Raw genomic sequence first — 16,142 nt, 5'->3', positions numbered from 1 at the left:
TGCTTGAGGGGGAAGCTTCAATATGAGCGAAGTATTCAGCAAAACAGCGTTGTGTACTGAGCCAAGGCATTTTTTATAGGTTTTCGTAGGTTTTTTATATACAAAATGTAGGTTTTTTATTTACATGTATATATTTAGGTGCTTTATTCTTTGCATGGTATTATTTCCTTTCATAAATATGTAAGTACTCCAGTCTGCTGATTCTGATTCTGAAACCTCCGCTGCCTTGCGGCCATACTCTTATTTTGGGAAAGGCTTCAGGAGTCAACCTCGAGGAAAAATCCGAAGTTGGAGTCCTAAGGCAGTTCGTTGTCGACTTCGACCTCGTTCTGGCAGCTCCTGCGACGGTGCTGGAACCATGTGTAATGGCATTTGCCTTTCCATTGGATAATTTCAGCAACGTGGAGAGGGGGGACATGCTGTATGGGTAACAGCTTCTCCATACTGACCTACTCAGGCTTTACGCCCTGGAGAGCAACCAGAGCGCAACTCCATAGTCTCCCGAGACTGAAGGATGCCTACCACTACTACTCCAGTCTGCAGGTAGTAACAGTGTTAATTAGTTTAGTTCATTTTATTATGCACCCAATACCCATCATGTGGGCGGTAGTGGAAAAGGTTACAGAGGTACATAATGGGCTCAAGAACCCCCAAAATTCATTTAGGTAAACAAGTTACAGTCTTGATGAGCTAGTTGCAAAATTGAGTGTATAGTTTTATGTCAACAATTACCGGGTTAAACAGCGATTACAAGTACAGTCTTCAAGCAAAGCAACTTACATATGTGGTGAACTAGTGTCATAATTGATATGTTATTAATGTAGTTAACTTCATGTGATTCGTGTACAGATAATTATTACATTTCTAGCGCGTTTTCGGTGTACATTATAATTTTAAGATTCTTTATAAGTTTTAACTTTGCCCTACCGCAGAAACAACTTGAAGAACTATAAGGTTTAGGAGGCTCTTATATCATGATCAACACATCGTTTTGTTTGTTGTAAATTTAAATTAGGCGCCGTTTGTAATATATGTATTGTGACGCTTTTTGTTTACGTGTGTATGATGCAAACTGAATTTTCATCGCTAAATACATTCACGAATCATAATTATATATCATATTAGCAAGGTTAAAAATATAATCAGCCGATCTAGCATTAAATAAAGCATAGAAAACACAGTTTGAGAATGGAGGGCAAAGAGGAAGCTAGTTTTTGAGGCGGGAGGAGCATGGAGGAGCGGCGTGGCGCGTCCATCAGCTGATCACAGCAGACGACACTCAGTAAGACTTGAGCCACCAGAGGGGTCACGTGACGAACCCCCTCGTCGCCCTTCACTATTAAATCGCTTAAATATTAGTTGCCATTTTATATACGGCATTGAATATAGCGAGTTCGACCCTTGCAGACTTACTGTCAATCATGTCACTTAATGCTTGAGAGTGTCGGTAGCAGAATAAAGGCGCGATATTTAGTATTGATCGAGCAAGTGTGTTGGTGAGGCACAGTCGGCGGCCATGGTGGAGGTGTAAGTGATTATCCACACCCGTACACCCACACAGTATCCACACCGCCATGGAGGTGGTCGGGGAGTACGAGTATAGCACCAAGGACCTCATAGGTCACGGTGCCTTTGCCGTGGTGTTCAAAGGTCGACATAAACAGGTGAGTGACTGGTGGGGGGTGTTGGTGCATGTGTGGGGGAGCCTGCGCCCTCTCCACCAGGACCCGCCTCCCTCACCCACAGCTATAGGCTTCCTCCTCCTCCTCTATGAACCCACTACCGCAAATACATCAAGCTTTATTAGTTGTATGTGGTAATAACAGCTGCAGAAAATCTGGCAGATGACATGTATAATGGAGTAAAGAGAGCCAGCCGCCCCTGTCGCATTCTCCGCATATGTTGAATGCAACGTATGATGCAAGATAGTCACTGCTTATAAAGTACTATTATAGCACGAAACACAATATCCTTATAACTTTCTTCATGTGTAGTAGACTTACAACTTAAACCTAAATCTCAACCACTCTAGACACGAATCTGTAAAATCCTACATTCTTTGCTTTAATGCCAGTAAATATATCATATATATTGGACATATAAATTTACCCAGAGGTGATGACAACATGGTAAAGAGGTAGTGAAGGTGGCAGGAGCCTGAGCATCATGTTGTGTTTACAGCCCAGATGACTCCTGTGTTTGTAAATCAACTGTTCAAGTTGGATACAAGTCCAGTCATACCAAAGACGGTTCGCCAGTAGGCTTTAGAACCTAATTAACTTTACTCCACCTCTACTTAAAACAGGTCAACTTAACTACATCTACCCTAACACAATCCCTCACACTCTCATTCTCTCATACTCTCAGACTTTCTCTCATACTCTCTCTTGCACTCCCATACTCTCATACTCTCACATACTCTCATACTCTCACATACTCACATACTCTCACATACTCACATACTCTCATACTCTCTCTCATACTCTCTCATACTCTCACATACTCTCTCACATACTCTCTCACATACTCTCACATACTCTCTCACATACTCTCATACTCTCACATACTCTCATACTCTCACATACTCTCACATACTCTCACACTCTCACATACTCTCATACTCTCTCACATACTCTCATACTCTCTCACATACTCTCATACTCTCTCACATACTCTCACATACTCTCATTCTCTCACATACTCTCATTCTCTCACATACTCTCATTCTCTCACATACTCTCATTCTCTCACATACTCTCATACTCTCTCACATACTCTCATACTCTCTCATACTCTCACATTCTCTCATACTCTCTCTCTTACTCTCACACACGTACACACACACACACATGTATGTATATATATGTGTGTGTGTGTGTGTGTGTGTGTATATATATATATATATATATATATATATATATATATATATATATATATATATATATATATATATATATATATATAACTATTTATAACTTTAAGTTATAAATAGTACATTGTATTCAGATGTGTCTGAACACATCTGAATACAATGTGATTCCTTCTGAAGATTTATTAATAAACGAAAGTACTTAAGAAAATTCCTGTTTCAATTCTTCCTCCGTGGTCTGATATTGTCATATATATATATATATGTCGTACCTAGTAGCCAGAACGCACTTCTCAGCCTACTATGCAAGGCCAAATTTGCCTAATAAGCCAAGTTTTCCTGAAATAATACATTTTCTCTAATTTTTTTCTTATGAAATGATAAAGCTACCCATTTCATTATGTATTAGGTCAATTTTTTTTTATTGGAGGTAAAATTAACGTAGACATATGACCGAACCTAACCAACCCTACCTAACCTAACCAACCCTACCTAACCTAACCTAACCTATCTTTATAGGTTAGGTTAGGTAGCCGAAAAAGTTAGGTTAGGTAGTCGAAAATACATTAATTCATGAAAACTTGGCTTATTAGGCAAATTTGGCCTTGCATAGTAGGCTGAGAAGTGCGTTCTGGCTACTAGGTACGACATATATATATATATATATATATATATATATATATATATATATATATATATATATATATATATATATATATATTCATTCATTCATTCACTTTGACCCTCGGAGCCTCGAACCACAGACCACAAAAGCAGCAGCCCACAGTATAGGAGAGAGGTAGAAAGGCGGGACCAGAGAGCCAAAAGCTCGACCCCTGCCAGCACAACTATGCGAATACAACTAGGAGAGTACACTTCTACCTACTGAGCCACCAGCACCCACAATAAAGCTGGACCACAATCTCATCTGGTGTCTAATTGGAACTTTAGGCCTTTCCTGGGAGCTACATTGGCATGAAGGAGTCAGGTGAACTACGTCGTAGCCACTCTTCCTTGGAGGGGATGATGGGTGTCGGAGCTTTGTGAGATAGATGCTTCAGATTTTACTTTGTTGACTAATTACTCTAAAGGTCTAAAACCAGACTTCACAGAGCACTTAAGTTACATGTCTACGTATTAGAGTATATCTCTATTTCAGTCATGGTCACTTTTTATTTATTGGGCTAAAAAAAATTACACCAAACACTGAGAGAGTGCCCACAGCACAAAGTTATTGTTTTGGCTGGTTTTATAGTATTTTGGGGCTTGTAAACTTGTGCAGTAAATCTATCTGTCATCTAAAAATGACAGTAGTACCTATGGTTGCTATGGAAGTACAAAATATGGACTATTGCATACAAAACTTCCACATTTTGCTGTTAATTTTGTAGAGTGCCCATGAAAGATGGCAAAACCAAACATAACTTTTTCCTAGGCCTAGTATAATATATAATGTACTGAATTATGCCAAAGCTTGCATATGGTAGGCCTCAAATTGCTTATTAAGGCTTTGGTTAGATGTATTGGTACTCTTCTAATTTTTAGTCTGCCTTTTATTAGTCCATTACAGTACAGTAGTACAAAAGTTAGCTCTTTCAGGAGGGGCGATTGTTCAACAGTAAATATTTTGTAATTCCCTCCACATTAGCTATGGGTTCAATCATATTTGGAAGATGGGTAGTAAACACAGATTGTCACCACAATCAAGCAAGAGGTGCAGTAAAATCATAAGTTAATACATAAGTGCTCTGTAAATTTTGCCCCACTTCAATAGATAGTTGAAAATCCATCTGCAATTGTGCAGCTCTTGTCATGCACCCTATGATGGCTGCTGGGGTGACTGGTGGCCACCCCTACTGTGACTGTTACATCACTGTAAACTCGAGGTAGATGCACTATTCTCACTGCTGCCAAAAGGAAATTATACTGTTGCGTATAATTAATGAATGAAACAATACAACCATGAAAATTACGGGCAATTATTAAACGGTACACAAGTCGAGCCTGACCTCAGGCCGGGTTCGTTATATTGTTTGTGTGCTTCACAGTATTAATACGCTTTACTTGTTGGTTGTGGTAGCAAGTAAAAACAAAAGACTTCGAGCATATTCACATATTTAATTATTAAATCTATTTTGAAACGAGAAAAGCTGTACCTGTATTGGAAATAAAACTACAAAATTGGCTTGTCAGTATTTTGTATCAACATAGGTAATTCCATAGCCAAATAAAATATTTTACTAAACATGTGTGTATATACAAAAGTAATCATATGGGTAAAATGATACAGTTGAACATTTAAAGTTTGCAACGGCTGCATAACTAGCGCTGAAGGTCAACGTTTTCTCGAATCATGTGCCACAATTTTTTTTTGTTTCTTTGAATGGGTTGACGCGTTGGTGGAGCGTTGACCTGCCAGGCTTGCTGTATCTAATGCATCCCTCCCGGCTATCCCCACCTCCTCCCGGCCATCCCCACCTCCTCCCGGCTATCCCCACCTCCTCCCGGCTATCCCTACCTCCTCCCGGCTATCCCCACCTCCTCCCGGCTATCCCCACCACCTCCCGGCTATCCCCACCACCTCCCGGCTATCCCCACCACCTCCCGGCTATCCCCACCTCCTCCCGGCTATCCCCACCTCCTCCCGGCTATCCCCACCACCTCCCGGCCATCCCCACCACCTCCCGGCCATCCCCACCACCTCCCGGCCATCCCCACCACCTCCAGGCTATCCCCACCACCTCCCGGTTATCCCCACCTCCTCCCGGCTATCCCCACCTCCTCCCGGCTATCCCCCTCCCTGCTATCCTTTCCAGCACCCGGACATCCTTTCCCGATAGCAGTTCGTGTCAAAAGTTAAATACTGTATTCACCTAGTTGAGCTTGCGAGGGTTGAGCTCTGCTCTTTCCGCCCACTTCTCAACTGTTACTAACTACTAAGTAACTATTTTTGTTTTCCAACCGCCCCCCCCCCCTGGAAGCAGCCCGTAACAGCTGTCTAACTCCCATTATTATTAACATCTTTATTGACAAAATTAATTACAATTTTGCCTAATCTGAGGATTTTGATAGTCTTATTAAATTGAGGTTAATGCTAGTATTCACTGTCACGCAGGACAGAGGGTCATACATAAGACAATAGGCCTAAACTGTAGGCTGAAGCACATATATATCACGGTTACAATCAATGTTTTAATGTGTGGATATGTGAAAACAACTTTCTATTGTGCACTGCCACACAAGGGCAGGGATGGGTTCATAAGTGATACAGCTTAGAATATAAGTAGAAATTGTTCTTCATTCTTTAAAATGGACAAGCAAATTTTGGGTAAATTGTTAGGATGTCGTCCAGAACACCTGAGTCAATAAAATAGTTACACAGTTGGTGGTACAATAGGCCAGGAGGTCTAAAGTCCTTTACGGTTTCACATTCATCAATATAGTGTTCTAGTGAATGCATTAAAGGTTTATCACAGAGTTTACAATCTGAATATTCTGGTAGTGGCTCAGCCTCACTAACCTGCCAGATGTGTCTATAGCCAAGGCGAATTCGCGCAATTACTACATCACATTGCCTGGTCCGGTTACTGTGCTGACCATACAAATACCTATTATTACAGAACTTGTCATAACTTTTAATACTGCAGCTTTCAGGTCTCTGTGCATTTCTTAGTTCTTCTAAATCTGAATTAATTTCTTTAATTTGTATGTTTCTAATAACTGCATTAGATAGTCCCAAGTATCTATTTACTGCTAGGTAACGGGGGACATCAGGGTGAAAGAAACTGTGCCCATTGTTTCTGCCATCACCGGGGATAGAATCAGGACCCTACGATTACGAGTCCAGAATCCTTGTGAAGATGTATTATTAAATACGAAAATACTTAAGGAAATTCGTGTCTTAATCCTTCCTTCGTGGTCTGTCACTTTTATTCATATATATATATATATATATATATATATATATATATATATATATATATATGTCGTACCTAATAGCCAGAACGCACTTCTCAGCCTACTATTCAAGGCCCGATTTGCCTAATAAGCCAAGTTTTCATGAATTAATGTTTTTTCGTCTACCTAACCTACCTAACCTAACCTAACCCAGCTTTTTTTGGCTACCTAACCTAACCTTACCTATAAATATAGGTTAGGTTAGGTTAGGTAGGGTTGGTTAGGTTCGGTCATATATCTACGTTAATTTTAACTCCAATAAAAAAAAATTGACCTCATACATAGAGAAAAGGGTTGCTTTATCATTTCATAAGGAAAAAATTATAGTAAATATATTAATTCAGGAAAACTTGGCTTATTAGGCAAATCGGGCCTTGAATAGTAGGCTGAGAAGTGAGTTCTGGCTACTAGGTACGACATATATATATATATATATATATATATATATATATATATATATATATATATATATATATATAATATATATATATAATATATATATATAATATATATATATAATATATATATATAATATATATATATAATATATATATATATATATATATATATATATATATATATATATATATATATATATATATATATCTCAACATCCATCTTTCAACAATATTAAATCAGAAGAGTACGACAGCTTGCTGAAATCAACACTAGAAAAAGCCCTCAATCTTTCCCTCAGCGACTCACAGTGGAAACAGGCCTCCCTTCCTGTCAGACTCGGGGGCCTTGGCGTGCGCACAGCAACACAAATTGCTGTACCAGCGTTCCTGTCCTCTTCAGTGGGGTCTGACAACTTGGTGAAGGAAATCCTACCTGAACACCTAGTTCAACAGGCTGGGGTACATGATCCCAGCTTCACAGACTGCACAACCAAATGGGTCTCTCTCGCAGGACCAGCACCCCAACCACCGCCTTCTGAAGCCCATAAGCAATCCAGCTGGGATCGCCCCATTGCCGACCAAGAAGCTGCAACTTTGCTAGAAGCTGCGACAACACCACATGACACTGCCCGACTTAGAGCTGTAGCAGCTTCCCATGCAGGTGATTTCCTATTAGCAACTAGCTGCCCCAATCCACACCGAATACAGGTGTATTTGCGGCGAGGCAGAGGCCGACAGATATGGACGGCATGGCCTTCTTTGCCAAAGGACGGGAGGATGGCATGCAAGACACGGCGAGGTTAATGACATTATTAAGAGAAGCCTTACCACAGCCGGTTGTCCAGCAGAGAGAGAGCCCCGTTACCTAATGTCCCGCAACTCTGATGAGCCTGTCGGTCGCCCAGACGGAATTACGGTGAACCCCTGGAAGAATGGTAGACAGTTGGTGTGGGACTACACTTGCGTTTCAACTTTAGCCAATACCTATGTTGACTTCAGTGCTACACAAGCAGGAGGAGCTGCCAATCACCGGGAAGCGGCCAAGTCACGTAAATACAGAGACCTTGAGCACCACTACAATTTTGTCCCCATTGCCTCAGAGACACTTGGTGCGTGGGGTAAATGTGCTGCTAGCTTTTTGAAGGAGTTGGGGTCTAAGCTAATCGAAACAACTAGAGACCCTAGAGCTGCCAGTTTTCTTTTTCAGCGCCTTAGTGTGGCAATCCAGAGAGGAAATGCTCACTGCATCCACGGTTCCTGCCCGCCATCTGAGGAGCTGGAAGAGCTGTACAACTTGTGACAAGCAGCCTTGTACCCTGCATGTAATCAATATTGTAACTTTTTTTGTGTAATGACATTTTCAAATAAAGTTAGATAAATATACACACTTAACAAAAGAATAGGGGTGGTAGGAGAAGAAAATATCAAAGTGTTCAGTGAGGATCCACAAGGTCAGATGATTGATTGATGAAGATTAAGTCACCCGAAAGGTGGCACGGGCATGAATAGCCCGTAAGTGGTGGCCCTTTTAAGCCATTACCAGTATCAAGAGCTGATACTGAAGATCTGTGGAGGTGCGAATGCACCCTGCATGACGGGAGATGTCTCCCTTGTGAATGTGTTAAGATGAAGATGAAGATGAAGCCACCCAAAAGGTGGCACGGGCATGAATAGCTCGTAAGTGGTGGCCATTTTAAGCCATTACCAGTATCAAGAGCTGATACTGAAGATCTGTGGAGGTGCGAATGCACCCTGCGTGACGGGAGATGTCTCCCTTGTGAATGTGTTAAGATGAAGATGAAGCCACCCAAAAGGTGGCACGGGCATGAATAGCTCGTAAGTGGTGGCCCTTTTGAGCCATCACCAGTATCAATAGATGATACTGGAGATCTGTGGAGGTGCGACTGCACCCAGCGTGACGGGAGATGTCTCCCGGACCAAATGGTGGAGAGACCAATGGTGAAGACCACAAGGTCTTCTCTGAGTACTCTTTATTTTCTTCTCCGAGGCTATGGGTCCCTACACTTGCACCAGAGGTGGTACCCCTTCTAGGTTTATATATATATATATATATGCGGAAAATCCACAGAGAAATATGAAATGAGGTGAACGTTTCGGCTTTGTTAAAGCCTTTGTCAACACCAGACTGACTAAGGAGAAGGGGGAGGATATATAGGCCGACACCTGACCAACCCATCCCTAGGGTTGGTCAGGTGTAATCAGGTTGGTCCTAGGGATGGGTTGGTCAGGTGTCGGCCTATATATCTTCCCCCTTCTCCCTTCTCCTTAGTCAGTCTGGTGTTGACAAAGGCTTTAACAAAGCCGAAACGTTCACCTCATTTCATATTTCTCTGTGGATTTTCCGCATAAAATGATCAGTGTTTTGTGATCGTCAATTGCATATATATATATATATATGCAATTATATATATATAATTGCATATATGCAATTATATATATATATAATTGCATATATGTATAATATATAATTATATATATATATATATATAATATATATATATATAATTACTTCTCAGCCTTCTATGCAAGGCCCGATTTGCCTAATAAGCCAAGTTTTCCTGAATTAATATATTTTCTCTAATTTTTTCTTATGAAATGATAAAGCTACCCATTTCATTATGTATGAGGTCAATTTTTTTTTATTGGAGTTAAAATTAACGTAGAAATATGACCGAACCTAACCAACCCTACCTAACCTAACCTATCTTTATAGGTTAGGTTAGGTAGCCGAAAAAGTTAGGTAGGTTAGGTAGTCGAAAAACAATTAATTCATGAAAACTTGGCTTATTAGGCAAATCGGGCCTTGCATAGTAGGCTGAGACGTGAGTTCTGGCTACTAGGTACGACATATATATATATATATATATATATATATATATATATATATATATATATATATATATATATATATATATATAATATGCGAACAAGCCTGAATGGTCCCCAGGCATACATGCAACTGGGGTGTGAGTTTTCAGTTATATATATATCCCCATCTGTGTGTGCGTGGTTGGCGTATGAGGGTGTTTTGGTGTGTGCCTGGCTGGGTACAGCTGGCCTGCGGGTTGCAAGGGGTTGACGGACCCATGCTTCACCTACTCTCCGCAAACAGCTGATTCAAACCCGGGATGAATCAGCTTTCTCACCCTCCCCCATCACACCTCTCCCTCCCCCCCTCACCCTTCTCCACCCTCGCCACTCCCCGCCCCCCTTAACTGATCTCTCCCCCACCCATTAAACTGGAACATGTCAGCAGTAAGGAAGAACAAAAAAGAAGGCTTGCTCATGTGTGGGAGAGGGAGGGCGGGCGGGCTGCTTGGGGCTTGGCGTTGAAGAACAATATACAAAACAATGGGTAAGTCCGGGTGGCTGTGGGAGTCCCCCCAATACAGGGAAGTTCAGCACCACCTCTTACTGGCCAAATGTATGTGTTGAAGGTGGTAGCGTGGAGGTCATGTGTGTGTGAGAATGACGATGGAGGTCATGTGTATGTGAGTGACGATGGAGGTCATGTGTGTGTGAATGACGATGGAGGTCATGTGTGTGTGAATGACGATGGAGGTCATGTGTGTAAGAATAGTGATGAAGGTCATGTTGGGGGGTTGATGGAAGTGATGTAGTAGTTGGGTCTGGTTGGGGAAGGATAGTGAAATTGGTGATGCGATTGTCGTTAAATCGATTAATTATTGCACGCCTATACCCTTCCTGTGAGCAGTGGTAGGGAGATTACAGTCGCCCCTATATCAACAAGTAACAGTAAACAGGAAAGTAACATGTAAAGGATCTGGGAATAATGATGTGTGACGCTTAACGTAACTAAGCGAGCCCATGTCGTGCAGATTTAATAGATAATTAAAGTCCAACAAGTACTGGAGTCGTAGAAGGGTGTTAATGCTTTACTGTTTTTAAAGAAGGGAGACAAATCACGTGCGTCTGACTATCGTCCAATTAGCTAAACTTCTATTGTGGGAAAATTGCCTGAAGCGTCTGCATCTCGGGGGGAAAACAAATTCAAAACCTGGTTTAACCAAGGCCCGCTTGTGTTTGACAAATTTGCCTCCATTCTATTCCGGCATATTTGAGACATTTGATAGAGGAAAGCATTGTGACACTATACCTTGACTTTAGCGAAGCTTTTGATACAGTGCCACACGAAAGACTGACTAGAAAGGTAGAGGTTCATTATATTGGAGTTACATTAAACTGGATAAGAGCATGGTTATATTAAAGGAAAAAAAGAGTGCAGATGGAGTGGGAAGTCATTGTAAGGTGCCTCCAAGTCTGTCCTGGGACCTCTGTGGTTTACCATGTAAATTATTTAGATTCAGGACCGAGCAGCCATATTGAAATATGCAGACTATACACAAATTTGGTGTAAAATATATTCAGAAGGCTTAACATTACTTCAAGACTATATAGATAGGCTTTGGAAATGGCCGAAAGATTGGCAATTGAACAATGGATATAAATTGGATAAGTTTAGATTTAGGAAAGATCTGGGTAGATACTGGTTTGGAAATATGGTTGTTAATTTGTGGAACATTTTATCTGGTAACATAATAGACAAAGGATGGCAAAATATGAATCGTGTCATTGTTTCAGGCGCATGTTAGACATATTTGAGGGAGTTTGGGAGGATATAAATGGCTGCTACCTCGTATGGGCCAATATGCCTGTAGTTTTCTTAATTCTTATGTTCTTGTGGAGGACGGTGAGAGTGTCGAGCTGCGATGGTGCGCTGCTGCACGGGTCACGTGGGTGATCATGGTGATGACAGTAGTGAGTGCGAACTTCAGGGTCATGGTGGTGGAGGAATAGGTTGACCCACCATGTGTTTTGGTGGTGGGTACTTCCTGTCTGCAGTGGATCCAGACTAGACTTCCTGGTGGGGTGGGCGCGTGGTGGTGCGGGTTGAAGCTCTTGTTTACTGGTCTCAAATTTTATTTGGTGGAGTGTCGTCTTGGATGTGTTTTGTTATTGCTTATATAAGTTTTTAATATCTCTAATATTTGGTTGTCTTGTGCCTCTATGAAAGTTTTGTGAGTGTAGCGTATGATAATGACCTAACGTAACATGAGGGTAATTAGGGTGCCAGCTGGTTAAGAAATTGGGTGGTGGTGGCTTGACTTTATTGTAGGTTATCTGCGTCTTCTGAACCAGACAGAGCGAGCAAGCACAAAGAAACTCGTCTCAAGTTCGACTCATCCAAGTTGTAAACATTTCATCAATGGCTCTACTGTTATGTTCCAGTCCGACATTCTTAATATTTCTCACGAGCAGTCACAAGACTTGTGTTGTAAGACATGACCCTCACCCACCACCAGTTTCACTCCGGTTGTAAGTCCAGTATTCTCAAGACTACCACTCGAATACATATTCAATCAATTTTGTGAGCTGGACAAACAAAAGGTGTGGCCTATACATGCTTTCAACCTTTATGTATATGAACGTAGCCTAATGCTAAGCATTCACCACCAAAAACACCTCATAATTATTCAGCCAGGACCAGACTTTAACAATGAAATGATAGCGTAAATAACAAACACTGGACTTTTATAATGCATATAGTTATACTCATGTCAGTGGTACGAAGCCTAGTCTTCAGATAAAGAGAGGGAAAAAACCATGATGGTGGCACGAGAGTGCGGGACTAAACAAAGCGTGGCCTTGATGCGCCCCCCTGTGTGTCCCCCCCCCACCACCACCACCCGTCCCCACACCCCAGGCACCGGAGGACAACCTCTGCTGCCTCACCTGTCTCGTTCATCCGCCTCCATTTGTTTTCATTGTTTCTACCCCCACCCCACCCCTCCCCGGCCCTCACTCCAACATGTTAAGCTGCATGGTTCGTGGGGCGTCTTGGCTGTACCGCAGAGTTATAATTATTGTCTCGTGTGTGTATATCCTGCCTCATCTCTGCTGTCCTCTCATCGAGGAACTCCCTCTCAGCCTTACATCCCGTACTCTGCCCAGTCATGATATATATACCTTCCCAGCTTTGCCTATTTTGGCTATCCCTTTTTTGCTATCGTGTGTATACCCTTCATTATCATCAACTTCTATCCTGTCTAATCTCTCACGCCCCATCCTGTGTGATGGGGATTTTTTAGCATCACCTAGTTAGCTTTTTTGACACACTGTACTCCACTTCATATAGTCTAAGGCAGCTGCACTAATGCAGATGTACCTCGTGTATTAATAAATAAAAATCTCACGCCCCGTCCTGCAGTACACTTCCACTCCTCTTTGCTCACCTCATCTCTATTCGGCCGGGGTTCACTGTCGTGCTTCCTGACAGCGCGCTGTGTTTGTCGTTCACATTATTACTAGCTGTGAGCGCTGGTGCTGTTTGTGTCTCTGTGAGCACTCGTGCTGCTTGTGTCTCTCTCTGTGAGCACTCGTGCTGCTTGCGTCTCTCTTTGTGAGCACTCGTGCTGCTTGCGTCTCTCTCTGTGAGCACTCGTGCTGCTTGCGTCTCTCTCTGTGAGCACTCGTGCTGCTTGCGTCTCTTTCTGTGAGCACTCGTGCTGCTTGTGTCTCTCTCTGTGAGCACTCGTGCTGCTTGCGTCTCTCTGAGCACTCGTCCTGCTTGTCTCGCTGAATATAAATAAGTTTGGTATTTCGTCTTAGTACAGTTTGCATTGAGCTGTACGCTTTGCGAATATGAGGCTAGTAGTACACTATCTTGTATAATGTGTTGCCCGTTGGTGACATCCTGACTTAAAATGTAATTTTTTAATGGAATAGGTCACTACTACTGCTTGACTAGTAAAAACAAAACAAAAAAAAATTATTAGCCACGTCCAATAGATATTTGATTCACAAAATGGCTATGAAATAGAAAAGAGTATACCGGATTATAGTGACATTTCTCTGTGTATAGTGACCTATACACAGAGAAATGACATTAAGTTCTCACATCTGCAAGAGAGCTTTGCTCTCTTTTAAAAATGAGGGAACAAGATCGTTATGATTCATAGGCTTTAAAACTTTAGTATCGCCGCAGGTCAATGGATTAGCCTACCTGACCTTTAATAGCAATTATGCTTTTACCTGAAGCTTATGACGGGACGTTGACCTGACCTGACGACCTGACTTGACCTGACAAACCAAATAAGTTTATGACAAGTCCCATCACGTTAAAAGTACTTTTAACTTTGTCTTACTTTGCTTTTCTCTGCTGTATTACAGTATTTAGTATGCTTCATGTAAGTGCTTTACGTATCTGTATTTTTATCACACACTAAGTCGTGCATCATACTTAACGTGTGTGTATGTACTTTTTATGTATGTACATGTATGTATGTAATCTCGTATGCGCGCTATGGCCAAATTTGGACGTAATTTGAAATGAAATCGACTCACAAAAGTGACGTACTGTTCCATTTTCTGTTTGAGTCGTCCGGCCGACTCTGTAAGGTTAGAATAGATGACTTTCAATTAACGTTTTTCATAATGTGTGTATGTGTGTAAGGAGGTCTCCATGCAGGTGCCATCACTTTAATCACAGAACTGACAACGTGTACCGTACAGTTGAGGCTCAGCAACGGAACTGCCACCCTAACAACGAGTATAATGTCTGCTTTGACCCTGACCTCTCACCTTTCGACCTGTTAATGCGGAACTTATTCACCCTAAGACGAGTAAACACACAACAACAGTTTGTTGATAAGGGGACTGGAGCTGATATTCTCTCCCCACGGCCCGTCACCGGGGCTCACCCACCCAGCACTCGTTAGACACGCTGCTTCATGTATCTTTGCTCTCCTGTAACGCTACTTTCATACGTAACGTACTGTACGTACGTACGTATGTTAACGGATGGAATGCATTAGGCAGTGATGTGGTGGAGGCCGACTCCATACACAGTTTCAAATGTAGATATGATAAGAGCCCAGTAGGCTCAAGAATCTGTACACCAGTTGATTGACAGTTGAGAGGCGGGACCAAAGAGCCAAAGCTCAACCCCCGCAAGCACAAATAGGTGAGTACACACACTATAAACAAGAGAGTAGATCAAGGTCAGGTGAACACGTTTCACAGGGTGAGACAGCTGCGTCCCAGGTGCAGGAGGAGTGTGCCCCTGTGGCAGGTGGGAGGAGTGGGGGGGTGGTAGAGGGAGTGGAGGACCTTGACTGTGTACACTGTTGGAAGGGGTGAGGCTCTTATACGGGACCTTGAGGATCCCTTCTCTAGCGCCGGCGCCGCCGTGCCCTGGCTCTTCTATCAGTTCTGCGTTCAGACATCGTTAACTGAGAAGTCACCACCTCTCCGTAGGCTGCAGTCGCACCTCCACAGATCTCCAATATCAGCTAATGATACTGGTAATGGCGCCAAAGGACCACCACTTACGGGCTGTTCATGCCCGTGCCACCTTTTGGGTGGCTTAATCTTCATCAATCAATCAATCATCGGTAACTGGCAATGTTCGTCACTGCAATACTTGTTGAGTGACGTGTAGGCTTTGTTCTTGTGTGTGGACGGCCCACCCCGCCCTCTACTGCTTCATGGTGACACTTTCCCCGTCTGGAGCAGGAGTGTTTGTTAGCCTGGTGTAAATATATCTACCGTTCACAGAGTAACCTGCTCTTTGTCTAACCTGATTTGCCATCCAAATATTTCTCATTGGTGCTCTGTAGTATATTTTACTGGATTTAGCTAAATATTGATGCCACACTCATCACTGCTGGATATCCTAAAGTCCAAAAATACGGATCATTGTTCCTCATTCAAAGCCTGTGGTGTGGCCTGTGGTTGTGTACAAGACATCACGGCTCCAGATGAACGCTGCTCTAGGTGCCGTTACTCTGGTACTGCCTCCGGGAGAGTTGCCCACCAGTCATAATCTAACCCAGACACAGTAGCCTCTTGCTGTTTCATTCAGAACTCCGGACGGT

At 42.3% G+C, this 16,142-nt stretch overlaps 1 protein-coding gene across 2 annotated transcripts in view; it reads left to right on the top strand.

Moving 5' to 3' along the window:
• Window positions 1-1,287: 1,287 nt before the first annotated feature.
• The window catches only part of Atg1 (serine/threonine-protein kinase unc-51-like protein Atg1), a 130,146-nt gene continuing 115,291 nt past the window's right edge, over window positions 1,288-16,142 (top strand). For both annotated transcript variants that reach the window (XM_045737469.2, XM_045737468.2), the window contains exon 1: window positions 1,288-1,664. In XM_045737469.2, the coding sequence (XP_045593425.2) occupies window positions 1,575-1,664 (90 nt within the window). In that variant the 5' untranslated portion in view covers window positions 1,288-1,574. The remainder of the gene's footprint in view (window positions 1,665-16,142) is intronic.

The sequence above is a fragment of the Procambarus clarkii genome, chromosome 28, assembly GCF_040958095.1.
Source record: "Procambarus clarkii isolate CNS0578487 chromosome 28, FALCON_Pclarkii_2.0, whole genome shotgun sequence".
Classification (NCBI taxonomy): domain Eukaryota; kingdom Metazoa; phylum Arthropoda; class Malacostraca; order Decapoda; family Cambaridae; genus Procambarus; species Procambarus clarkii.
This window is presented reverse-complemented; position numbering and strand designations above follow the sequence as displayed.